This window comes from Megascapheus bottae, chromosome 10, assembly GCF_031878675.1.
Source record: "Megascapheus bottae isolate mThoBot1 chromosome 10, mThoBot2.hap1, whole genome shotgun sequence".
In the NCBI taxonomy this organism is placed as follows: domain Eukaryota; kingdom Metazoa; phylum Chordata; class Mammalia; order Rodentia; family Geomyidae; genus Megascapheus; species Megascapheus bottae.
Window position 1 is genome coordinate 24,270,732 of NC_143518.1, and position 26,622 is coordinate 24,297,353.

At 43.1% G+C, this 26,622-nt stretch overlaps 1 protein-coding gene across 1 annotated transcript in view; it reads right to left on the minus strand.

Annotated features, from left to right (window-relative positions):
- Positions 1 to 26,045, minus strand: part of Pappa2 (pappalysin 2) — a 232,828-nt gene extending 206,783 nt beyond the window's left edge. The window contains exons 1-2 of the mRNA XM_090339770.1: positions 25,130 to 26,045; positions 167 to 1,226 (exon numbers count right to left, since the gene is read on the minus strand). Of these exons, the coding sequence (XP_090195896.1) occupies positions 167 to 1,226; positions 25,130 to 26,045 (1,976 nt within the window). The remainder of the gene's footprint in view (positions 1 to 166; positions 1,227 to 25,129) is intronic.
- Positions 26,046 to 26,622: the final 577 nt, after the last annotated feature.

Consider the following 26,622-nt stretch of genomic DNA (forward strand, 5'->3'; position numbering starts at 1 on the left):
TGGGAAGCTAGGTGAGAAGTTTAGCCCTTATTTCAATTGCAGTGTCAATGGGAATGGCAAGATCAGGGATGGAAAGCAACACTTTCTTGGGGAACCGAGCAAACCCTGTTGGGCCTCTAGAAGTAGAAGGGTTAGCACCCTAGTAGAAACGTCCCCGGCTCCTTACCTCCTGGGTGATTCAGGGTCGAAGCAGTTCTTGCGCACGTCCGTGGCGTCGGGGTTGCAGCAGTCTCCGTCGTCGAAGTCGTTCAGGATGTTGTTGCACTCGGGGTGACACACCCCATCCCTGCGGTTCCAGGAGTAGCAGCGGCCCTGCAGACGGCAGTCCCCCCCATCGTAGCCAGTGAGAGGGTGCTCGCATTCGGGGTCACAGTGGTCGTTGCCAATCTTGCTGGGCTCACAGTTCACCAGGACCACCCGGTGGCGCAAGGTGGAATTGTGGACGTGGTGGACGCTCAGCTGCCAGCTGATGTTGTAGCGGCTGAAGGCCTGGGCGAGCGCCCGGTGCTGCCTGAGGATCTGCTGCTGGCTCACGGTGGGGTGCAGGCCCTCATCATCACAGACGTTCACCACCCGGTATCGGATCAGCTTCTCCCCCCTTAGAGGCCCGTGCTCATTGTACTGGGAGATCAGTTCCACGTTGTCACAGGCTGTCTGCCCGCAAGGTGGGGGCCGCAAAGGTGACAGGATCTCAGGCTGGGGCTCTGAGGCCTTGAGAACCTCCAGCTGAGGGTATTGGTCGTCTCTGAAGGGGGTCCACTGCTCCCTCAGAAGCGCAAACGTGGCAGTCAGGAGGAGGGTGCTGAAGTCCTCGGATTGGCCAGAAGACTGCAGTTGGCTTTGCGAGAGAGCGGTGGACCAAATGACCAGCGTGCCCAGATGTCCCCGGAAATGATGTCCATTCTCCGAGCTGTCGCCACCCAGGAGCAAAGAGCGACAAGACGCCATGAAGGGGCTGTTCAGAGGACCAGACTGCTTTGCACTGCCTGCCACCTGCGTGCCGTCCACATACAGGGCCAGGCGCTGTCCATCGTAAGTGGCGGCCACGTGTGTCCACATGCCTGGCTGGTAGTGTCTGTGGCCAGTCACAATGGTCGCTTTCTTCACACGGTCGGTTCGGAGGGAGAAGAAGAATCGAGCGTCTCTCCTTCCCCTCTCCTCGCCTGTGCGGATGCCCAGCGCCCAGCCCTTGTCATTGACCGTGTGGGAGCAGTTATCAAACACACCTGGGAAAGAAGGAAGAATCCAGGGGAGAAATACCAAATACAAGGAAAATGGAGAAAGGGAGGGGAGGAAAAATATGTGTGAATAGCAAGAAGGAAGGATTTTTAATTGGAAAAAAAAAATATACAGAGAAATGACAACAGATTCCCCGCCTGGATGCCTGACCATACTCTCTCGGTCCCCAAAGGAATCTCATTTGAGATTCCACTCAATTTACTTCCCTTAAATATTTTCAAATGCCCCTCCCCCAGTGAAAGCTGGGGAGTGGACAAGCAACTCAAATGATGGGCATTCGTTAGCACTATATCAACAATATCCTTCATGAGCACCTTCACCGACTTTGAATCTCTGCCCTATTCTCTCTGACCCCAGCTCAGATTCCACGAGGGTGGCTCTACTCATTTACAAATGGCAATAAATCCTGTGTCTCTTCAAAGAATCATTTCCTCCATTGAACACAAAAATGAGTCTCAGAGGGAAAACTAGGAAGTGATGAATGAAAGGTCTGTCGGAGATTGCCACTTCTAGACATTTTTCCTGGGTTGTTATCCCCTGTGGGTAAAGAAAGACCCGTCTTCTATAGCACAAACTGTTCCCAAAGAAAGCAAAATGGAATAAGCTCCAGCTCCAAACCCCAGACAATCAATTACAAAGATGTTTATTCTGTATGCAACAATACCTACCGCAGTACACACACAAAACTTTCCAGGTAAAAGAAGGTCCCTTCCACTCACCACCTCATATGCTTTGCTCAGAAAAGCCACAGAAATAAGAAATCCATTTGATAATCTGCGGGTAGCAGATCCTTGGTAATGTAGTAGCAGGTAGAGGTATTAATGTCAAATGTGACAGAATCACAGATGAAAGGAAACAGGGGTACAGAGTGGAGGCCCTGAACCTTCCCAGTATCCCATTGGTGGTTGCTCTTTCTTGACCTCAGGGGTATCTCTTTTAGGATATAGTGTTGGGATCAGCCTTCCCTTGTAAATTACACAAGGGCATTCTTACAAACATATACTTCCATCTACACAAAAATGCTTAATAAATATTTCGGGAGCTAATAAATGAATGATAGTGATTTGATCACTGTAGGATCTGGTGCTTGAGGTTCATATCGAGCCTTCATCCCTCCTAGACTATGACAAAAAGAACTTTATGTATTCTTGACCCTATAGAGTTCATACTAATAGCACTTGCAGTTGGGGGTTCTGGATCTCTAAAACATGAGCTTCTGCTTTTGATGATACCAAATGTTTTATAAATAGCCACTTTTTATTAAAATGATCTCTTTAAAGCTCCTCTTGTGTCTGATTAAAAGTAAACATTTCCACTTAAGAGGATTTTTGTTATTTTGCCTTTTGTTTTGGTTTGGGTTTTTTGTTTGTTTGTTTCTGTTGGTTTCTCCTAAGTTGCTGTTTTGTTTTATTTCTGTACCTTTTGTAAATTTATCTGATTTGGGGAGGTAAATGGGAGCACAGAAATGGTGACACAAAAGATGAACAAATGAAGAAATGACACCCACAAGGCACTACATTGGAAATGAACTATAGTATACATCTTGTGGGGAAGGGGGATTGGGAGGGGAAAACTGTAAAAAAAAAAAAAAAAAACAAGAGAAGGGGTGACACTGTTCAAAAGGAAATGCACTTATTATCCAACTCGCGTAACTATAACCCATCTGTACACTACCTTTACAATAAAAGAAAAAATAAAAAGTAAAATCATTTTTAACCAAAATAGTCCCTACCTAGTAATTCTAACAACCTTTAAAAACACAGGTAAGGACTAGCTATGATGCAATGGGAAGCAGTTACTACTGTTTTGTTTGTTTGTTTTCTTAGTTCCATACAAATTTGCCAAAGGAATTAAGAACTATTGCTCTGAAACCTCTTCTATTGGGTGGATTTTCAAAAAAGAAGACAAACTACATGATCAATACTAAGTTACCCTTATCCATATCTTCTTGTTGGTTCACATATTTTAATAAACACTTTAGAACCTCAATTATGTCTTCCAGTTGACTTACGAACAAATGTGCTACAGTACCATAGAGTTAATTACATTTTGATACACATACAGTATGTAAATGAGTTGGAATATAAATTACTAGACTTCCTATATAAGTTACTAATTAACAACTCAATAGGTATCTTGTTTCAGTTGTGAATACTTTAACATTTTGTGCTTACACTTGATAGAAAAACAATAAAAATAAGTATTTCTCCATACTTGGTCTCAAAGGAAGCTACAAACCTTCGTTGCGAAGTGGCAAATCTACAGTATTGGCCAATGGTTGTGGTATATATGACTCCCATGAGAGCCAATTTCAGGTTACTACTATGATGTCATTGTACATGGAGTTGGGAAGAGAAATGTACAATTGGCTCTGGTGATGCAGCAGGATCTAATTCCAGCACTTCTAGATTCAAAAGGAAAATAAATACAAGATGCCAAGTGTCTCCATTTCCGGCTCACTAGATAGCCTGCTTTTCTGAAGATATGACCTTTTGCAATGAAAATGGAGTACCTATTGCCTCCACTTTGGATTTTGAGCTTTATGTTGTTTACCAGAACACTCTGTAACCAAATGCACCTGTGAATACACTCTGTCCAACCATGATCGCTGAGCTTCCAGCCCAGCTCTCCACATGCCCTCAGGAAGCTCTCCCTTTGCCCTGCTCCCTTGACCTCATTACACAGAAACAAGATGAATTTTGTTTCAAAAGAAAAGTTACAGAGCCTTAATATTCAGGAGACATCCTTTTCTGCCCAGTCTAGCAGAGCAAGGGCTGACAGACCAACACAGTCTAAGCCAATACAATATATGTGGTGAAACTCTGAGCTTGTGCAACATTGAGCTTTTACAACTTTGGATGTACATGTGATAGAAGCAAACACATTACAACTGTTGTTTGTTCATCAAAGCCACATTCTTGGGAAGAACAGAGGGATCAGATCACTAATATGATTTATGAGATCACTCAACACCAAACTGAACTATGATAGCCCATGGTTAGAAACATCAGATCAAATGATGTAACACAAAAAAATGGTAGTGAACTTGAAGCCAAACATTTGGACCACATTGTCTTAAAACCTTATGAATAATTTTTCAGCACTTTCATCCAAATGTCTTCTGGTATATATCAATGTTTACTAAATTTAAACTTGTTTGAACACCTTGCCATCTTTTGAAACTGAGTTTGGAAAAAATATAGTAAATTAAAGGAGCATGTCTTTGTTTATCTTATTCTTGCTCTCAACTCTAAAAATCATATTTACAGATGATGGGTATCTTTGTTTTTTTGTTTTTTGGTTTTTGGTTTTTTGGTTTTTGTGGGGGGGGAGTTTAGAGGGGTTTGGGTTTTTTGGTTTTTGGTTTTGTTTTTGTTTTTTTGGCCAGTCCTGATCCTTGAGCTCAGGGCCTGAGCACTGTCCTTGGATTTTCTTAAGGCTAGAACTCTACCACTTGAGCCACAGTACCACTTTTGGCTTTTTTCTATGTATGTGGTACTGAGGGATCGAACCCAGGTCTTCGTGAATGCTAGGTAAGCACTCTACCACTAGGCCAAACTCCTGGCCCGATGATGGGTATCTTAATAGAATAGACTCATATATCTACAACAAAAATTATTTACATCTATTTCTCTATTATCACAAATTATCAGGATTTGAAAGTAAAAGTTCCAGTTTGTTTGTTCTCACAAACAAAAATGTAATATTCCAGACTATTAGAAAAAACAATCCAGAAAAGCATGAGCCTTATGATTTAGAGGGTCACAAATAGTTGTTCAGTGGGTAGGGGATTCTAAATGTATCCCCATGTAGAGATGAAATCGTTTCCATTTCTTAAATTATGTCTTTTAACTTGCTTATGCCCAAGAAGGCATACAGAGACTTGAACCACCTTTTATTAAATGTCACCTGTCCTCCAACCATGGATCATGAGCCAGCCCTAGTAAAATATACCACAAAATGTATGAACTGAATTTTTGTATCTTCTCTTATAGGCCATAAACTAAGCATTAGGCTATTATACAAACAATTCATAATCTCACATCCAGCAAGTACAAAAGACAAGAATCAGAACCAAGTGTTCTTTATACTACACGGACACATTCTAAGTTAAGAGTTACTCAGAAGAAAGTTGTAAGTGGCTTGTGATATGGACTAGTAAAAAAAAACTAGCAGTAATGCATCTGAAGACCCACTTTCTTTCCTTGCATCTTGAAGACAACTGGGATCTGGTTTTTCCAAAAACTCCACAACCAAAAACAGTAAGAGGGAAAAAGTAAATGACTGATGCAATCATTTATCCTTCTTCACTATTGACCAAAGTCTAAACTGACAGGCTACCTTGCCGAATATTTGGTAACATTTCTGGGTAGACTTCCCAAGTTCTTCTATGACATACCCTACTCAATAATCTGTTCTAGGCAAAGAGGGTGGGGGTTTGTTGTCCTCTGTCCAAGACTATGATCTTGGGGGTGGGGGGGAAGTGGAGAGAGGCTAATTTAAATAGCACACAGCCAGAAATTTGTTCCAAGCCAATGATTTTCATCAGGTCTTTTCCTTGGATTCCCTACTAGGTGTATAACTGGTAGAATAGGAAATTGTGTTTGGAGAGACTGTAATCAAGATTAAAAATGAACTGGCCTTGCTAGGAGCTACTCACACGTTCCCACCACTCCAGCAGGACAACTTCTGGTGGCTCACCCCCCTCTCAACTAGCAATCTCTCCTGTCCCCTAATGGGATGTTCTGAAAGTTGTTTTTATAGAATGGATTCAACTGGTGGCAGTCCCAAAGAGTGAGACTGATGCCTCCCCGGTGCTTTTGGCACCATAATGAAGAGGAAAGATATCAACTACCTCAGGAGTTATAAATGCATGTCAACTTAAAAATGCAAGAGAGCCAGGCATTGTGGCTCACGCCTGTAATCCTAGCTATTCAAGAGACTGGGATCTGAGGATCAAGGCTCAAAGCCAGCCAGGGCACAAAAGGACCTAAGACTTTTATCTCCAGTTAACCTCTAGAAAACAGGAAGTGGGGCTTGATTCAAGGGTAGAGCAGTAGCTTTGAGATAAAGAGCTCAGGGACAATGCCCAGGCCCAGGGGTAGGGCAGTAGCCTTGAGCTGAAGAACTCATGAACAATGCCCAGGCCTGGGGGTAGGGTAGTAGCCTTGAGATGAAGAGCTCAGGGACAGTGCCCAGGCCAATTTCAAGCCCTATGACTAATAATAATAATAATAATAATAATAATAATAATAATAAATGAAAGAGAAAGGCTGGGAGTTTGGCCTAGTGATAGAGTGCTTGCCTAGCATGCAGGAAGCCCTGGGTTTGATCCACATACACAGAAAAATCTGGAAGTGGTGCTATGGCTCAAGTGGTAGAGTACTAACCTTGAGCAAAAGAAGCTCGGGGACAGTACGCAGACCCTGGATTCATGCCCCAGGACCGGCAAAAGAATAAATAAATAAATAAATAAATAAATAAATAATGAGGGAATAAAATAAGGGAAGACCTGGTGACACACAACTATAATGTTAGCTGTTTGGGCAGTGGACTTCAGGAAGTTTGTAGTTTGAAGTTAGTCTGAGCAAACGTCAACAAGAGTTCTATTTCATCAAATAAACTAGTCAGTCATGTAAGCTAGGCCTGTAATCCCAGATTAAAGCCTAAGGTCAATCTGGAGAGGAAGAGAGAGAGAGAGACAAGGTGGGAGAGGGAGGGAGAAAGGGAAAGAAAATTCTGAAGTTTGGAGGACTCTCAGGAAACTCACTCTCTTTGATATTTTCATTGTTTGGTACTGACAAAAGCGAAAGTAGCATCTATACATTTTTCTTCCTCAAAGCAAAGGGGTACATGCACAGATTTTGATAGCATTATAAAAACTTGTTCTAGAAGAATCAAATAAATATTTCTCAAAACAGATGCTGAAGCTGTACACGGTGTAATCCTAGCTACTCATGAGGCTGAGATCTGAGGATCCAAGTTCAAAGCCAGCCTGGGCACAAAAGGACATGAGACTCTCATCTCCAATTCATTTCTAGAAAATAGGAAATGGGGCTTGGCTCAAGGGTAGGGCAGTAGCCTTGAGCTAAAGAGCCCAGGGACTCAGCCTAGGCTGAGTTCAAGCCCCATGACTCCCCTCCAAAAAATAAAAAATGCTGGGAAGATGTTTGGGCTCTCAAACTCCATTCTTCTCTTCTACCCCAATTAAAACTTTCCTCCTTGATTGATATGTCACTTTCCAACACCAACCATGCAAGTACAGTCCACATGAATAATATGATATCTGTCCCATATGAAATACCTTCTCCCTCTGGGAGGCCCTTCAAAATCCATCCTCAGTTTTGTCTTATCTATAAAGTGTTTGACTGTGACCATCTACAGCTTACTGACCCATCTATTACTATTGTTTGTTTAATTGTTTAAGCAAGCATTTTGAGAGATCCTTGATACAAAGAGTCTTGTCTTACATGTCTGTGGACTGCCCGCAGGGTCAAGGAATAGTGGACTGTTATCTCTACAATATCCCCACTGCTATTGAAGTTGGCAGAAGAGGCTGTGTTGCTGGACCCTGCCCACAAAAAGGGCATTCCTGCCCAAATTGGGGAGTCCCTAGAAACACTGCAATTGCATGTGATGCAGAAGAATGAACCAGAAGGATCTAACATTCTCTTCACTCTGCAACTACAGTTATATATCCCTCAGTATTTTACCTTTGCTTTTCCCTAGCCATCATCTAATGAGTTCCTTGCTTCTAGATCCTATACAGCAGGATGACAGCACATAGAGGAAACCTTCCTGGGAGATTTCCTTGTGGGGAAACTCCACCCTGGATACGTCAGTCCATGGCAGAATCTCCCAAAGGAGATCACTGAACAACAAGCCAAGGTGGCAGAGGTAAAAGGAAGGTTTCTGCAGAGATGCTGCTTTTGGCAAGCGCAGCTGTGGAGCCTCCCTTCCAAGAAATCCCCATGGCAGAGTGTTGCTCTACACGTCTGGATGATGAAGCAGATGTGAGAAGTCCTGCATCTCCAAGAAGTCCCAGCAGCTTCCAGGAAGGTGAAGTTTCACTTGACAAAACAAGGAGTTATGCATAGTGTCATTGGCTGGTAACTTAAAAAAGAAAAGCAGCATACTGTGTGGTGGTTGATGCAAGTTTGTTTTTCAGGAGGAAAACTGAGCAAAAACCAGGGCCAGGTTAGGTCATGACCATAAATCAGTCTAATACAAGGAAAGATCATTTCTCAGGATGTTATGCCCGGTTGCCTCACACCTGTATGCACTCCCTTCTGCAGAACTACTTACCCCAGACAACCACCACCCCCCACAAGAGAGTGCAAGAGTGGATAAAAACGACCAAGGAGTAGAAGGAAAAAGCCACTGATCAAAGAAAAGGAAAACCTGGCAGAAAGCAGGAAGAGTAGAAAAAAGTGAAAGGGAGAAGAGGGGTAGTTAGGTGTTTTTCAGCTGTTCTAGATAACTTTCAGTTGAGACAGGAATAGGATAGCTTTTCATCTATGAATCCAGTGTTGTACGAATTAGAGCACAGAGTGAGACGAAACCTCCTGGGGGCCAATTTCCTAGCATCCTTCCAGCAAATTTTTCATTTTAGTCATGCTCTTATCACAGGCAAGAATGATAAAAAGCTGGATGGATGCTTCTCACAGGCCAACCATGTGTAGGATGGGAGGCCATGAGGTAGGTTTGCAGGCAGAGCAGAGGATAGGTTTGAAATTGCCTGAAGGTGCCGAAAAATACTCACTAGCATAAAAATCTAAGGGAGTTCACAACTAAAAAAGTGGCCCATATGTGACCCTAGAGTGTGTAGTTAGCACAGTTCCTGGTCAAGCACAACATAAACTAGCTACTCTTCCAATTATTGTTATTGATTGAGAGAAGGGTGGTGCAGGGAACAAAGTCAGAAGTACCCACTATACAGGTAACTAACAATAGCAGCATCTGCCTGAAATTGCATGTACTGAGAACTTCTGAAGACTTATACCAGGGACTCTCTGTTTACTGCAGATAGGAAAACACAGATTGGGCTTCCTCAGCAGTGAGTACGAGAAAAGACACCTAGGGACTCATAGACAAATAACACCCACAAAGTGCATCTCTTCCACTCGCACTTGCAACTCATTTATTTCACATACACATATGTAAAGACACACACACATACACACTATGACCATGTTTGCCTAGTGTCCATCTGGGACATTTTCCACAGCTCACATGCCACCTGTAAAGACATGAATAAGGAAGAAGGACAAAGAGACAGAGGAAGAGGAGGAGGAGGAAGAGGAAGAAGGGGAGGGGAAGAGGAGGAAAAGAAGAAATAGGATTGCTTTAAAGATCTAACACAAATGACTACTAGATAAAAATTACTGTCTTGAAAGTTGGCAAAGAGGAAAATTGCTTATTGTCTAGAGGTCAAGTGCCATTGCAGAGATAAAAAGGTATACTAGAGAACTATTGTGGAGAGAGAATATTGGTAAACCACACTGGAAAAACACTTGACCATCGTTTACTCTTCAGGTCTGAACTCCCATTTCTAACAATCACTGTTAAAGAAGCAATCTAAGAGGTGTTCACAAGGTTGTTCACAAGAGCATCATCTGTAATAGAAAAACAAACCAGACCCCTTGAGCAATACAATACCACCTTACCATTAAAATATCCTACTTTTGAAAGGTAAGTAGTTTCTATAACCTATCTACTGGGAAACACCTGTCAATTGATGTCAAATATCAATTCTAGGAAAAAAAGGTATCATGAGATTGGTGACCCAATACCACACACACCCAAATACTTTTCCAGTCAGAACTAAAAAACTCAGGGGCCGGGAGTTTGGCCTAGTGGTTAAAGTGCTTTGCCTAGCATGCATGAAGACCCGGGTTCGATTCCTTGGTACCACATACATAGAAAAAAGCCGGAAGTGGTGCTGAGGCTCAAGTGGTAGAGCTCTGGCCTTGAGAAAGTCCAAGGACAGTGCTCAGGCCCTGAGCTCAAGCCCAGGACTGGCAAAAAAAAGAACTAAAAAACTCAAAGCCCTTTTGTTCTGCACTGTGGAAATCTGGGAGGATGTGGAGTGTTGGCTCACAAATTGAACCCAGGTAAGGCTTTAGAGTCTAGTATTCAATGAGGACTCTTAAAGCTGACCTCTGAGTAAACCCCTACTATAAAATGGTTTGAACTGCTTAATTTCTGAGTAAGAAATAGGAAAGACAGAAGAAAATATGTAATCTAATGAACTGACACTTGTGTGTGAGAAAGACTAAAGGTATAAGGCTCCCTCTTAATTTTTTTCCTTCTGCTTTCTAATCCAAGATTTAAATTAAGCTTAGGCATCCTAGGGGAATTGAAATAAAGTCCCAGAAAAATCTGGGAGTGGTGCTGTGGCTCAAGTCATAGAGCACTACCCTTAAAAAAGCTCAAGGACCATGCTCAGGCCCTTAGTTCAAAACTGGCAAAAAGAAAAGAAGACATGAGCATGTATCATCCTCAGTATACCTTTTGTGGCATCAGGTAAATGTCATTTTCTCTCTGTGCCCACCTTCCCCATCTAAGAAGATGGGTTGCATTGGCTTATCTGTTACATGAACAGAATATGCCTGGATAATAAAATTTTCCCTGTGGCATATTCTGAAAGACAGGTTGTGTGGAATGGGTGAGAAGGTTGAGAGGAGAAACATTGAACATAAACTGCTTTGTTGAATGGTAACTCCTTGGTACAGCTACATAGATAATAAAAATTTTAAAATAAAAACAATAGAATATGTGTCTAGATTCACCTTAATGAATTCAAAGCCATCATCCTGTTTCTTGTTACTCTATGCCTGTGACTTGAGCCATAGCACATGGAAAGGATTGAACTGGTATCATAGTTAATGACATAGTTATTGACAAAGTTGTTTTCTACTGGATTCCTCCTTTGAATTCATCTTGTAATCATGTACTTCTATCTCCTAAAAAGCAGAGTAAGTAAAACATTATAGTCAGTCTAGTTAGCTAAGGATACTTACTAATCAAGTTTCACTACAAACAATTCCATGCTAAATTGCACTGCATAGATGTGCATTCGATAAGAGCTTGAGAAAGGAGAGTTTGCAGGAACTAGAACGAGTGGGAAAAGCCTTTAGGAAAAGAAATATGAGCCAGGCCTGGCAGCTCAGCTAAGAGTATCATGAGATCAAACTCTGGGTTCTTGCATCTCCCCAGAATACGAAACAGCGCCCAACACTAAGCACTTACTGTGAACTAGGCAGAGCTCTAAGCCTGCAATTTACCTAAATGTGTTTCATTATTGCAAGCCTGAGAGAAAAAGCATCATTTGCTACAGTTTACCCATGATGTGCCCATCAGGGGCAAAGAACTGCTGGTAATGAATTTGAATCTAGAATACTGGTCCATAAATCCAGCATTTCAGCTCATCCTGGGAAGGAAGTAGATTTAGATGAGGTTAGGACATTGAAGGAGAAGAGAAAACTTGCACAGAGGCAAGGAGCTACAAGACATAAGGTAGCTTGCCCAGTTTAGCAAAGATACTTAAAATTTACCTCAAGTTGGATCTACATGTATGTGTTTGGAGAGAAAGAAGGCTACAGGCTAGTGGGCCATCGGATTAGAAAGAGTGATGTGCCAAGAAGTACCAGGAACATTCAGGGAACGAGAGCCTTTTCTTCAGTTCCCAGATTTCTGCAGCACACCATTTATGGTAGATCACTGCTCAGTTACCAGAGGCAGAGAAGGTGAGACCACTGTCTGGGAGACCACTCCTCAGCCATGCTGGCCCAAGAGCCCAGCAAGTCTGCCAAACCCAGGGAGGGAATTCTGCCTATTATTACCTTCTTCTTCAGGATCCATGCCATAAGCTGCATTATAAGGATTATAAGGATATTTGACGGTGTCATTGCTTCAAGTTATTAATGTGCCTTGAAGCAAACAGTGTCCAAAAAGACCTCTGCTATGGTTTTTGTTTATAATTATTCTATGTGAAACTGGAGCTTATTTCAAAAATAATTATTTAATACCTACCTTGTGTTCCATAATCATCTGTTGAATAAGTGGACCAGTAAGTGAGTAAATGGATAAAAACAATCACCTGAACTAGGATTTGCCTATAGGTCTATTTTTTTTTATTTTTTTGCCAGTCCTGGGCTTGAGCTCAGGGTCTGAGCACTGTCCTTGGACTTTCTCAAGGCTAGAGCTCTACCAACTTGAGCCTCAGCACCATTTCCGGCTTTTTTCTATGTATGTGGTGCCGAGGAATCGAACCTGGGTCTTCGTGCATGCTAGGCAAACACTCTACCATTAGGCCAAACTCCCGGCCTATAGGTCTATTTTAAATTAGCATTAATTTGTCCCCACAATTAATAATTAAAAGACAGTCCAGATTTTGAGATGCCACACAAAGGGCAGAAAAATTGAAAAGGCTTGGAACACAAGCCCCTGTGGGCCTCAGCTGCATGCTAGTGTTACTCATCTTTCTCTAGATGCACACTCTCCTCACTAGCATACCTAGGGATACTAATGTGAACATGTGTACAGACAAAAGTCACACAGGAACAAGGAAGGAACTGTGCTTGCAAAACAGGAGACAAAGTTCAAAGCTTCCGAAAGATTAAAAATCATCACTGTTAAACCAAGTTGTAAATTACATGAAAATTTTATAGACTACTTCCTGGTCAATATCTGCCAAATATAAACAGATTTGGGGGGGCCGGGAGTTTGGCCTAGTGGTTAAAGTGCTTGCCTAGCATGCATGAAGACCCGGGTTCAATTCCTTGGTGCCACATACATAGAAAAAAGCAGGAAGTGGTGCTGAGGCTCAAGTGGTAGAGCTCTAGCCTTGAGAAAGTCCAAGGACAGTGCTCAGGCCCTGAGCTCAAGCCCAGGACTGGCAAAAAAAAAAAAAAAAAAAAAAAAAAAAAAAAACAGATTTGGGGGGGTGGAGCTAGAAAAGTGGGAGTTGAGGAAGAAGTTAAGAATAACTGATCCTTCTAGATATTATTCAAGCAATCTCCAACCTCTTCGCAATCTGCCAAGTCAATAGGATTCAAAGATCATCAATCTTTCCTTTTCCTATTTCCAAAATAGGACAATTCACTTCATAACTTATGAGACTGAATTTTAATTTATTTCCTTGCCTATTCATCCCCTTTCAAACATTTATTAGGTGAGTTGTTGACTGTATGAGGCACTAGGGATTCAGTAATGAACCAGGTAAGGCGAAAATTAGAGCCAACCTACTCTTCCAAGAGAAATGGCAGAACATCTTGGACTCGAAATGTTCATTAACACCAGCACAGTGTCCAGCAAACACTACAAGTGAGTCCATGAGGATGTGTCCAATGACTAGAAAGTAAAGTAAGCTCAGATAAGGGAGAGAACAGGTAAGTTCAAATAAGGTAGATTTTCAGGTAAGCTCAGATAAGGTATAAAAATTTATCAGAGAACAAAACAAAGAATCTTAAAAAAAAAGATCAGGGAAGATTCTCTGAAGAGATGTTTTAGCAATTAAAACTTCAGCTAGAAGGGGTATCAATGTAACGTACTTACTACCTGATGCATGTAACTATAACCCCCCTATACATTTCCCTGACAATAAAAAAAATTTAAAAAGCAAAACAAAACAAAATTAAAAACCTCAGCTAGAGAAAACAAGAACAAGCCAGATGGCCATGGACTTGGAAAGGTTTCTAGATTGTTATAAAGAATAAAAGGCTGGGGACAGAAGGTACATCTCAGTACAAATAATGTGGAGCTCTTAGAAGTTGAACTGGAAGACACAGTGTATGCAACTGTACTTGAGCTCTTCTGTGTGTGTGTGTGCGTGTGTGTGTGAGAGAGAGGTTATAAGCCTGTTCACCTACCTATATGCATACAAATGTGCCCCCGTGTGAACCCTGGACACCAGCATAAACATCAGGGGATAATGCAAGTAGAGTTCCATTTGATAAAGGCAACTTTATCCTGAGTGTACAGCAGAGGTTTCCCTTGCGCTGCTTTCTGTTTGGGAAATCTCCATTTGGCTGTAGTCAGATGACTAGACAATGGACTGAGCTTTCTGTAAAAGGTGGCCAGAAATACCTTGGCCAACATTAAATGAAATGTGATTACTATACTAAGGCCAAATGATGTATGTGGAGGCCAACCAGATATGATTCAGTGATTGGTTATTGGTGTTACCCTCTGATGAGAACGGGATAGCAAAGGAAAACAAAACCTCCAGTGGCCAGCCATTGTGAATGGGCCCTTCACTGTCAGAAGGTTTCAGAAGAAAGAATTTCAGAACTGGGAGAGAGGGTAGGACCCTTTACTTCTTATTGCTCCTGCCATACAGTTAGAGCCTGAGTCACACAGTAGTTAAGAACATGTATTCAAGGGGCAAAATATCCAGAGTCAATCCTTGGCAACATATGGACTAGCTACATGACTTTGGTATAGGAAAGCTATGTGAGAACACTTGGTGTAAACTAGCTATATGACCTTGTTTTGTGTGGCCTATCTGTATATCCTATTTCTCTCTGTGCTCCTGTTTCTCCATCTCCTTCCTCGAGTTGTCTTAAAGAATACTTGAGTTAATATTTATAAATTAGCTGCTGTAGTGCCTGGCACAAAGTAAGTAATCCCAAAGTATTTATCAAAGAAATAGCTCCTCAATCATTTCTTAAAAGGACTACGTTTGCATCTGTATGCTTCACAGTTCTGTTTATTTGTATTCCATTGCTTTCCTTTGTATATACTGATTTTCACTCTAGATTCCACTTCTTTCGTTTAGATCTTGAGTCTTCGATGTTACTTCATACAAAATAGAAGCTCTCTGCGCCTGTATCTAATTGTGAATTGCTCTCTCACAGTTCAGTTTCTGTACAGGGTAGACAAGACCTGCTATCCACGTGCATTACTTCTCCACTCATTCATATCTCGTTCTGTGATCCTGATTCTTCTCACCTACAACTCTGGAGCAAAATTGCTCTCTTTAGTATAATCAGTGACTCCTAATTGTTAGGTCCAAACTATCTTCCTACTCCAGGCCTGTGCCTTGCTGGTACATTCATGCCATCTGACACTCTGATGTTGCCCTTCCTTCTCCCCCAGTTCTTCTACCTTCCAGAATTTCTTCAGAATCTCTGGTTGTATCGCCTCATGTCAGCTGCACTGGCCACTCCCATGGCTCTAGCTCTAATCAGTTTTAAGAAGACTCCTACCAGGCTGTGTACACCTTCAAAACACAGCTTCTACCGTTAGCCATTCTTTTATTCCTTAATATGTGACTGTATGCCTAATAAACCTCAGTGAAGCTCAATAAATGTCAAATGAGTAAATGAATGCTAAAACAAATGAATGAACCAACCTATCCTTTTCATAACCCATCTAGAATGTGCAGCAATTCTTGGCAAAGAAAGGTAGTGACTGTTGAGTCACCACGTAAAGGGTGGCTAGCTGATTACCAAGCTCTTGGGTTTTACTTATGGTCAGGTAACTGGCCTTCTAATCCAAAAATAAGCCCTAACCCCTGGCCTTGACATCCCAACTGGTTGTCATGACAATGCTTTAACTTCAAAACATTCTGAGATGGTGGGTTCCAACTCTCATATTGTATATCTGAGCAAGACCACTTTTACTCACCACTTACCTCTGACTCATAAAGAGTACTGGGATGTTTTTGTTTGCCCACTGAGCTTTATTTCCTGGCTGTTCTCTTTTTAAAAAATTCAAAAGAGGATTGTTTTAGAACAGGTAGAAAACACAGAAGAAGGGAATAATGATGTTATTTTTTTGGACACAAAACTTGGAAGAGAAATATGCTTCTCTGGAAGGTGCAAGAGTGAGGGTGTGGGTGACACAAGCAGAAACAAATTTGATGGCCCCCCAGAGTCACCTAATTCCATGCACTTGAACAGAAGCAGGGGATTTATGTACTTGTTTACGACCTCAGGAACTGAGGCTAGTGGATATCCAGGGTATACAGGCTCAGGATCCAAAAGAAAGTGTTACCTTCTTCTTAATAAATGCCAAATAAGGTGTTTATTTGGCCTCCTCAAAGCATGGAGTAAAACAGGAAATAAGCAGAGCCAGACCTCCTGGCACACACATTCTGAATGAATCAGATGGTCAGTCCCAGAGAATAAGACAAAAAAAAAAGAAGTCACAAAGGAGGAAACCGGGTATGAGGAAGGGCAGCGAAGTGCTGCTGATGACGGGCAAACAGTTGAATTGGTCTGGGCTGCCAAAGGTGCTTCCTACTTTCTAGCCCTACCTCTGTCACTCCTAAAGATTTTCAATCCAACAGCCTGTGGCCCACCCTAGAATAACACCCAGGGACACTCAGAGTCCCCAGAATCCCCTCAGGCTTTCATCTCATCCTGGAGGACTGGAAGCTGGAGGTGGCAGAGAATGTGCAGTGAGAACTAATGGTGCCCCTGGTCACGCAAAGCCTTGCTCACCATATTGTGTCTCTGACGTCAAAAGGACCTGGAAGACGCTTTTACACTAAGTGAAGTTAGGGGGATGAGGAGAGGGAGAGCAGCCTTGCAGCTGAACTGCAACAAGTGGGATGATCTTTGCCATCCAGGTACCAGACCACTGGATAACTCCCAGATCTGAAACTGGGAATCAAGACTGGAGAAATTTAGAATATGAAATGATGAGTGTTATTATTCTCCAGCCCCCGCCCCATTCTCCTTTTCCTTCAGAAAGTGTTGCTGCCTCAGAACCAAATGCACTGTGACTTCGGAGGGGCCACAGGCTCTCTGTAGATCTGTCATGAATGCTCAATAGGGACTGATGCACTCTGGGATAAGGAGGAACTCCTTTTCTACAGATCTCAGTTCAGGAAGGAGAGAATCCATCCAAGGACACTCTGAGCAAACCAGAGGCAGTTTGATGAGAGTACCCAGCTCAACCACCAGCACTTCTCTGGGATTGTTGGGGTCCCAATGAAAAATGTCTAAAGGTCTTCTTCCCTTCTCTTTTTATTTTCCTTTCTTTTTTATGGGGCTTGAGCTCAGGGCCTGAGCTTTGTCCCTGTGTTCTTTAACTCAAGACTAGTGCCCTACCACTGTGAGCCCACAGCACCACATCTGGTAATTAGAGGTAAGAGTGCTGTGGATGTTTCTGCCTGAGCTGGCTTCGAAATGCAATCCTCAGGTCTCCATCTCGTGAGCGGTTAGGATTATAGATGTGAACCACTGATACCTGGCTCTTTTTCTTTTAATGTGCAAGAAAATGGCCACATTTCTCCAAGACCACTGAGGCGCCACAAAAGCCCATTTCTTTTCCAAGAGTTAGAAATAGAAAAATGAGCCATAAGGATGGTACATTACAAACCATTGTGTATGTCAATGTCTCAAAATGGACAGCAGAGTCATCCTATAACCTAGCAATTTCCCTCCCAGTCCTGTTCCTCTAGAAGAAGTCTGCTGCCTGCCCCAAATCCAACTGTGGCTGTTTAACATGCTTCTTTCCCACAGGCAGCAGCAGCAGCAGCAGCAGCAGCACAGCTACCAGCCTGTGAGACATGTAGAATCTCAGGCCGCTACCACCCATCCAATCCAACTCTGCATTTGGTTTAGAGAGTCGTGTTAATACAAGTAGTAGATGCCAAGACAGGATTACATATGCAGGAATATTATTGAAGGAGACAACGCTGAGAGAAAACATGGAAGGAATCAGAAAAGGCTGGGAGAGCCATGAATCTATGATGCAAGTGTGAATGTTGAAGGAAAGAGAGAGAAAAGAAAAGCTGAGGGGGAGGAGCCTGGTAGCCTGCTCAGCAGTCTTCAGGAATGCTTTGCTAGTCCCTCACCCAAAGTCAAACTTGTCTGCCTTTATCCCTGTTACTGTAGGGACATGTGGCCTCCAAACAATATGTAGTAAGGAACTTCAGAGCACAGTGCCCGGGGTCCTTGCTCAATGAAACTCTCTGTAGTTGGAGTCCCAGAAGGCATATTCTCTTTGCATCTGCCACCATGTACACTCCTACTGTAGCCATGATATTTTACTATGCATCCCACTCAATCTCTCTGCATATTGAAGTTCAAGAAGCCACACTCTAGAGCAGAGTTTCAGAGGTTGGCAAAGTTGATACACAAAGGGCCAGGTAGTAAATATTTTAGGGTTTTTTTTTCAGGCTGTAAGATCTCAGTCACAACTCTAATGCTCTGGGGTTTAGCACAGAAGCAGCTACAAAGAATATGGACTCAAATCAGTGAGGTTGTATTCCAAGAAAAGTTCATTGACAATTACAACCGCTGACCTTGCACTTGATGTGGTCCTTCTGGCCAGCATGTATCAGCCCCTTGCTCTAGCATAGTAGAATTTAATCTTTCTTCAAGTAGTTAAAGCATTGTGTCTATGAAACAGATAAGAGAGGTTATTCCTGCCCAGAACTTGGCAGTCTTCTACAGAAGCTCCTAAACCATCTCTGAAGGCTGCAGAAGCAGAATTGGCAAACCACTCACTGTCTTTGTTCACCCCAAATTCCTCCAATCTAGAGGGACTGCCTGTCTTACTCATTTCTAATGCAGACCCAGCAATCCCAATTTCTAGTTCATTATACAAATGTAACTAAGAGGTGTCTATCACCAGGGTAGAGGTTTGGGAACGACATTAGTGAACTGAACACGTATTTGGTTTCTAGTGACATTTTAGCTAAGAGAAATAAGACATGCACATAAAGAGTAATAACGTGAGAAGCAGTGCCCAGGAACTCACATGTGAAGGGCTTAGGGAGCAGAGTAAGAGGGAACAATTGCCTCCACAGGGAAGCAGGGCTTCTCCGGGGTTGCATGTCTTGCCATGGATTGTGAAATGAGGAGATGTAGTAATGGTTTGTTCTTCCCTCCAGAACCAGGCAACCCCCACACCAACTCTCTTTTGGAGAGTCAGAAAGCCACATGATGGAAATCCTCCTTCACAAAGACACTAATCCACGACCATCACAGCAGATGTCTTGTTCCAAAAAGAAAAGTCATGTATCATGCCATCCTCTAAGGGGGTAGCCATATTCCTCCAGGGGAGAAGTCAGGGCCCCGCCATGAGATAATTGTTTCTATCTTAGGTGCAAAGGGGCCATACCACGGCTCTTCAAGGTCCTGATCCAGGAATTGCATGTGAGGACCTGAGCAATGGCTCAGGGTCTGCTAAGGACAGACTCTCTGGCTTCCTGGCAAGGGAGGAGAAGGATCATGGATGTGTATCCTAAGAGGAGCCCTGGGCAAGAACTGGGAGACTCTTCACCTATCCTGCCGTTCTGTTCTGGTGGCTGAAAGCAGCTACTAGACACACAGCGCCCCTCCCTGACCCATACATCTTTACATCTACTTAAATGTGTCTTCTACAAAGCCAGCATGCAGGTTGGCTTGAAACCAACTGGGGCAGAAAAATCCATGAAATTATTTTCTGCAACAAACCCGCAAAAAGCTGGAAGAAGAAGTGTGGCTCAAGTAGAGCACCAGCCACCAACAAAAACTCCATGACCAACAATCACACACACAAAAGCCCTCTTTTTTTTTTTTTTTTTTACAAATACAAAGCTGCTTTTTGCAGAGAAGGGGGTGTCACAGTATCCTGTAAAATCCCAGTTTGTAGTTTTCACTCAAAACAGAAAAGTTGTCAATAGGCTTTAAACAGTGACCTAATGCTTAGACCCTGGCCCTCAGGAAACCCACACAGCTCTGAATATTACGCAAGCCATGTAAACACGAACATTTTTCTAGGGACTAAGCAGAGATTTAATCGGATTTTCAATAGAGTTTATGGCTCCATAAAAGGTTTAATACCTTTGTTCAATGTATTTAAGAGTACTGCCCAGGCTAAAAGAGAACAGATGATGTTGTAAATGAAATAAATGAATCCTTTTGAAGATGATTCTAGTGTTCTCATCCTGAGACCATTTCATGAAAGAATGAATCTATTTATCACCTGTCCAGTTTGACAAATTAGCAAACTAAATTCCTAAGGAATTAAAGTTAGTATCTTCTCTAAGGAAATGAGACATTATTGTGTAGTACCAATGAAATGCTGGTTTGGACACTGTTCTTTGTGTGGATTCTGCACACTATTTCATATCTTTTATGTGATTAACAAATCCCACAGGAAGCCAGGTGTCAGTAGCTTGTGCCTGAAATCCTAGTTACTCAGGAGGCTGAGATATGGGACTGAGGTCAAAGCCAGCCAAGACAGGAAAAATTCCATGAGATTCTTATCTCCAATTAACTATAAAAACCAAAAGTGAAGGGTGGTCAATTGGTAAGCTACCACTTTTGAGTGAAAATAATTAGGGATAGCATCCAGGCCCTGAGTAGTTCAACCCCCATTACTGGCAAAAAACAAGGAAGCAAGTAAACAAATGCATGAATAAAGGAATGAATGAAACAAATCCTGCAGGTCAAGCCCAGTGTTGTGTACCACATAAGTCATGTGACTTCCTTGCCATCACCATAACTCTCAGGACATTTCATTCATCTTCTCTCTTACTCAATATTTTCAATGTACTTGAATTCTACATTTCTATAATAAAATCTCCTTGCTCATTTTTTTTCAATTTGAGAAAAAGCAAACCTCAGAATACTTAGTGGATTGCCGAAGACTGTAGTGCCAATAAATGTTAGAGAAAGGATGTGAGTCCAGGTCACTCTGCCCTCCCCACCCCCACCCCAGGTGTCACACTTGGATATGCTCTAAAACTTGGATCCTCAGAGGTGGAGAACTTGCCTTACTGCAGGGACACTTTCTTAGACATCTTTGTATTCCCCACAGTGACTTGCCCCACTTTACATGGCAGGACGCTTGATAAATATTTGTTGGAAGAAGAAATCTGGACTTGAGCTGTCGTTCTGCCATGGGCTTAGTGACTCAGTCTTCTGTAGCTTGGATTTGCAGGTGGTTACTCAGCTGGGAGAATTCAGGGAACATTTGAAATCAATTATGGGTGAGGAGGAACCTAGTTTTATTTTCCTTTTTGTGTATGCTGGGGTTGAAAGAGAGGAAAGGAAGTTGAGACAGAGGGAAAGGCACCCTATGGTGTGGGGATTACATGCTGAAACTTAAAGAAGTCATACCAGGGGCCAGGAGTTTGGCCTAGTGGTAGAGCATGCATGAAGACCCGGGTTCGATTTCTCAGTACCACATACATAGAAAAGCCAGAAATGGTGCTGGGGCTCCAGTGGTAGAAAGCTAGCCTTGGGAAAGCTCAAGGACAATGCCCAGGCCCTGAGTTCAGTCCCCTAGACCGGCAAGAAAAAAAAAAAAAAAAACAAGAGAGAAAGAAAAGTCACACCAGGAAAGGACATGGTCTGGTTTATTCCACTCCCTGGAACTACTACTCAAACTACTCTTAGGAAGCCACAGAACCCTAAATTGCTGCACCCTTGACTAATTACTTTTGTGGAAAGCACTGGAGTGGAATGCCTGAATACCATTCTTCCTCAGGTCTTGATATATTTGCTTACTGGAAGAGCTATGAAAAATTTACAACCTGAAAAAGTTAGGCACCTTCTTTCCTACTTGAAGCACCTTTAGTACTTTCCTTTAGTCCATTTCCACTCTGAGAAACCCCTAGCATCCATGTCCATTAGCCCCTAGTTTGTTTTAGACCCATTCTAGAGTCCAACTTCTTACTTGGGAAGGATATGGGAGCTAGGGTGGAGGGAAGGGTACTACTAGTTGGTTTTGTTTTCTTTACTAGTTGATAGAAGTATCTGTTAGTCAAAATCTCCAAAGAGGGCATTTCAGAAATGAAAGAATGAAAGAGAGAGGTGGGAGGAGGGAGGGAGGGAGGGAGAGAGAGGAAAGGAGAGAGGGAGGGAGAGGAAAGGAGGGAGGGAGGGATGGAGGGAAGACTTATATAAAGCTGATCCCAAGGGATACCTTCCAATAATATTCTGGGAGAGAATGATTGAATTCAACCCAGCGACCAGTGCAGAACACCCCTCTAGGAAAGCTGACATTTCCCCAGTGGCTTGCTTACATTCCTGTGCATGAAGCAACACTGCCACCTAGTGCCAAGTGTTGAAAGTATTCCCTAATGCCCCAGGTCTGGGGTAAGGGGCTAGAGCATAATGATTTAGCTGAATTGTCTTACTCCTTTGCTGAAGAAACAAGAATCCATATTTGGTTGATAGAGAACTTTGAAGTTGGAGTAAATGAAAGATGAAGATTGAAAGCTTTATGTAAGGGTGTATGGGGGTAAAGTCTTGGAGCAGCACCTTGTTCTGCCATTTGTAGAGTAGCAAAATGGTTCCACTTAAAATGTATGTAACTCCCTGGGTCTGGATTCTACATTGTCATATTGGATACATGAAAAACAGATGGCGACCTTCCCAAGGACTGGTAGAACATAAGAGTGAAGATGGGCTATATTTCGGAAGGCCTGAATGAATTAGTTAAAGTAGGAGACCTTTAGAGACCTAAAGAGAACTTGCTTTGGCAACCTGTGGTCCTCAGCATTGAGTCTCTGGTGTCTAAGTATCATCAACTAAGAAAATGAGTAGGCAAAAGATAGTTAAATTTTCAGAAACCCTCCTACTGGAATCCCAAAGAATGGAGATCTTGTTTGCAACACCTTTCCTAAATGCTTCCTGACGTTTGTAAACTGGAGAACATTACAGAGTGGAAGGTGAGGAAGTTAGGTCTGGGTGGTCTCATTCCTAGATTTTCCTAGAGTTCTGAAATACCTAAAGAAGAAATCCCTGAGCATCATAGGGGCCACTTTGATTTTAATTTTAAAAAGGAAAGAAAACTCAGATGACAGGCTATCTGCAAAAGATTCCCTGCCTGATTTTACATGCTTAAAGAGGTTTAGAGATTTTATTGAGCTCTTAGGAGAAGAATGTGAACATGTGCTCCTGCAGTGTTGAGATGGTTAATTATGATGGATAGGTGGAAGAAGCAGAAAGGCACAAAGGGTGAGAATTGGAATCAGATCGTGGCACTATTCCCTGTTGAGCAGAAGAACACAGGTGGGGCATGAGTGGACTGAGGCATGGGTGGTCCTGAACCTCTCTCCTAAATTTGGGCTTTAAAAATACAAAGCAGACAGGTAGCACTTGTGATTCACACCAGTGAGGCTGACGTCTGAGGATCACTGCTCAAAATCTGCTTAGGCAACACAGTCTGTGAGACTCATATTTCCAACTAAGAAATGAAGCTGTGGTTCACGTGGTAGAGCACTAACTTAGAGCAAGATGCTAAGGGACAGTGCCTGGACCCTGAATTCAAGTCCCAAGACTGGTACCAAAACCACAGAGCTTGTTATATGTATTCCTACTAGGTCTTTCTCTAATAATTCTTTCTCTAATTCCTAGAATCTGTTCTGGGTCTCTACATTCTAGGACGCAACGTTGCTACTGCAGGATGAGGGCTCAGCAGAGTAGTGGGTGTGCGTCTAGACTGCAAGCATGCAGTTTCCCTGGCAGATGGGTACTAGGAAGCAAATTTAAAAAGAAAGAAGATGTCATCTGGGAAAAAACTGTGACGCTGCCAACTCTGAACAGATAATCATCTCATTAATTCTTCCATTTGGCCCCAGAATAAGGATTTCCTTCGATTCTTTCTCTGCCTCCACCTAACTTACAGCCCAGCCCCATTTCTCTCCCCTTCCTTCATCCCCTCCCACCCCAAAATAAAATAGAGCAAAACCACAAGACTCAAGAGTGCTCAGTGTCTGGGAATCCCAGCTTCCAAAGAAGAAATCACAGCCAAAGATGGGGAGACAGAGTGTACAGAAGGGCTGTTCCAGAAACACCCCATTGGAAGAGACTCCTTCCCTCCCTGATTTCTTTCCCTAGTCTGAGACTTTCTTGAAGGCATCCAGTAACCTGACAAATTTTTAATCTGGAAGACCTGGAGTTCTACAAAACTTGCCTCTAACACAGTTCTTGTTGCCTCCTAATCAGTGTAATGGGCCCAGCAAACATCATGGCATAGTGTGGCTAATCCCAATTAATAAAGTTTTATGGTTCTACTAGTAGTCTAGTCTTGCCTCGTGTACAATTCTTACATAAGGGATCCAAAAGAATCCATGGTAACATAAACTCCAATCCCTCACCCCTTGCTTGATATCAACCTCCTCCAAAGGCAAAAGGAAGCTGCTACTCCTGACCACAATCTTTTCTTTGCCTTTCCATAGAGGAAAAAAATCAAGGGATAGAGAGAAATATCTACAGGTAACATTCCCAGGTAAGGACCACTGATGAGTGGCATAGGATTCTCTATCAGGAGTCATCTTAAGTCCATCTTACAATACCCAGGACTAGAAGCCAGAAAACTGGCTCATGTGTGCTCACCTTTTGTCCAGTAGACTCACTGTGCTACTGTGTTGGGACAAAGTGAAGGTGATTTACAAAGTGGAACAGGTGTCACCTCTCTACCATGTTCCAGAGACGCTCAGAGAACAGGTAGCCAGTCAAAAACCCAATGCCCCTATACCTGGCATCCTGGTTCCCTCCCTCCCTGCCTGGACCAGCCCAGGCATGATTCATTGCCCAGATATTTGGACTCTCCTCTAGTTCAAAACTACCTGGATGTCCCATTTTGGACCATGAGAAAGTGTGAAATCTCTTCCCCTTTGATGAACACAATCAGAGTTCTTTCCCTTTAAATAAGAAAGCCCAACTGGAGGTCACTGAAGATTAAGGAACAACATGACCTCAATATGTAAGACAAAATGCTGTTAGAGTTCCTGAGTCCTTATCTTCTCTCTGATGGTGCCTAGAATACTGCCATGTTAATACATCAAGCTCTTTTCCCTCTTCCTGCTCCCTGGCTTTCTGGCTCTGTCCTCTTTTCCTCATGGCTCCCTATGTCTAACCCCAGCAGAAATAGAGCCAGCGCCCCACCCCACCCCTGCCCCGGAACTGCTGAAAGCCCCTGAGTTGGTTATTACCTGCAATGACAGCTGGATTGTTCTGGCCTCCTTCTGGCCTCACCCAGACTTCCACTGTGAACGCCTCCCGGGGAATCTCAGCCAGTGCTTCTGGTTGCAGTAGCAGCCGCTCCCGCCTCCCAGAGAAGTACAAGACAGGCAGTCCTCCTTGGAGGTTAGAGGTCTCTGCTTCCCTGCCAAGGCTCCAGCCACCATTTTGGATGCTGTCCTTCAAGGGATGGTTTCGAACCCCATACCTAAAGAGGTGCTTCGGCCAAAATTGGAGACGTGGAGGAGAGATACGGGGTTCTTCGGGACCCTCCGATACCTGCCTCTTGGTCACTTGGTGAGGCTGGGACTTGGCCTGACCCTGCCTTTGTGTCTCTGCTCTGGCTTCCTCCAGGTGAAAGGTGGTGGTGGTAAGGGAGGCAGCTGTGGCCGAGCTTCCCCCAGTGTCAAGCTCACTTGGAGACACCTGGAATCCTCCCTTGCCAAGATAAATGCCATCATCTGCCATTATCTCCACGTGGCCAATAGGACCTTCCTGTACCCACGGGGCAGCTGGCTGCCCTGTCTTGCTCCTCACACTTGCTGTTCTCTCAGTCAGGTGTTGGGGAGCTAGGCTGGCAGCCTGTCCCTGGGTGTCTGGTTTTCTGTGATTTGCATGATGGGTTTTCTGCTTTGGGGCTGGGTAGAGCCTCAGGTGATTTCCATGTCTGCTGGGATAGACCCCCAAGGGATGATGCTGGGAAATAACTCTGGGTCTTTGAAATTTGGTCCCCAACCAACAACGTTCTCCTTCCAACAGCACCTGATTCGGGCTTGCCCTCGGGACCAAGGGTTTCTTGGGATTCAAATCCAGCTCAGAGCTACCAGTGCTGAACACCCACCCAGCCAGAATCACCAGGCTTATTCTCAAAATCTTGAAATACATCATCCTACCCTCAGTTCTTCCCACTGAGCCAGAAACTGAGTTCTGGGTATCACACCAGAATGATGAGAAGAGGAAGAGATAGCTAGTGATGGATTTGCAGTCACCAGGGAAACTGGTTCACAAACGAAAACTTTTTCAAGGATCCCCAAAAGAGTGCCTCTCCTGGCTACCTGAGCTGGAAACTCTGCCAGCACCTTGTGGCTTCTCTTGCCTACCGTGTGCCTGCAAGTGGTCCTTGCCTTCTCCTTGTCCCTTGGAGGTACTTTAGTCCTTGAAGAATGGAGTTAATTGCTCTTAGTTCCTTTGAATTTTCTCCCCAAAAGCTCAGGTTTCTTTCCTTCTTCTTCCTTCTTTAGTCACCCTTCCTCTCACTGAAGGAAGTTTATGACACAAGCCAAATCCTCTCAAACACACACTCACAAGCACATGACACTCTGCTACCTGAAGTCATTCAAAATGATCTTATTCTCTGACCTCTTTCCTTCCTTCCCTAGGAGATTCCTTCTCTTTCTGTCACACTTAAACCAAAAATATGCTCAGTTGGAAACAAATTGCTAGAAAAACTTTTCTACAAAAAACA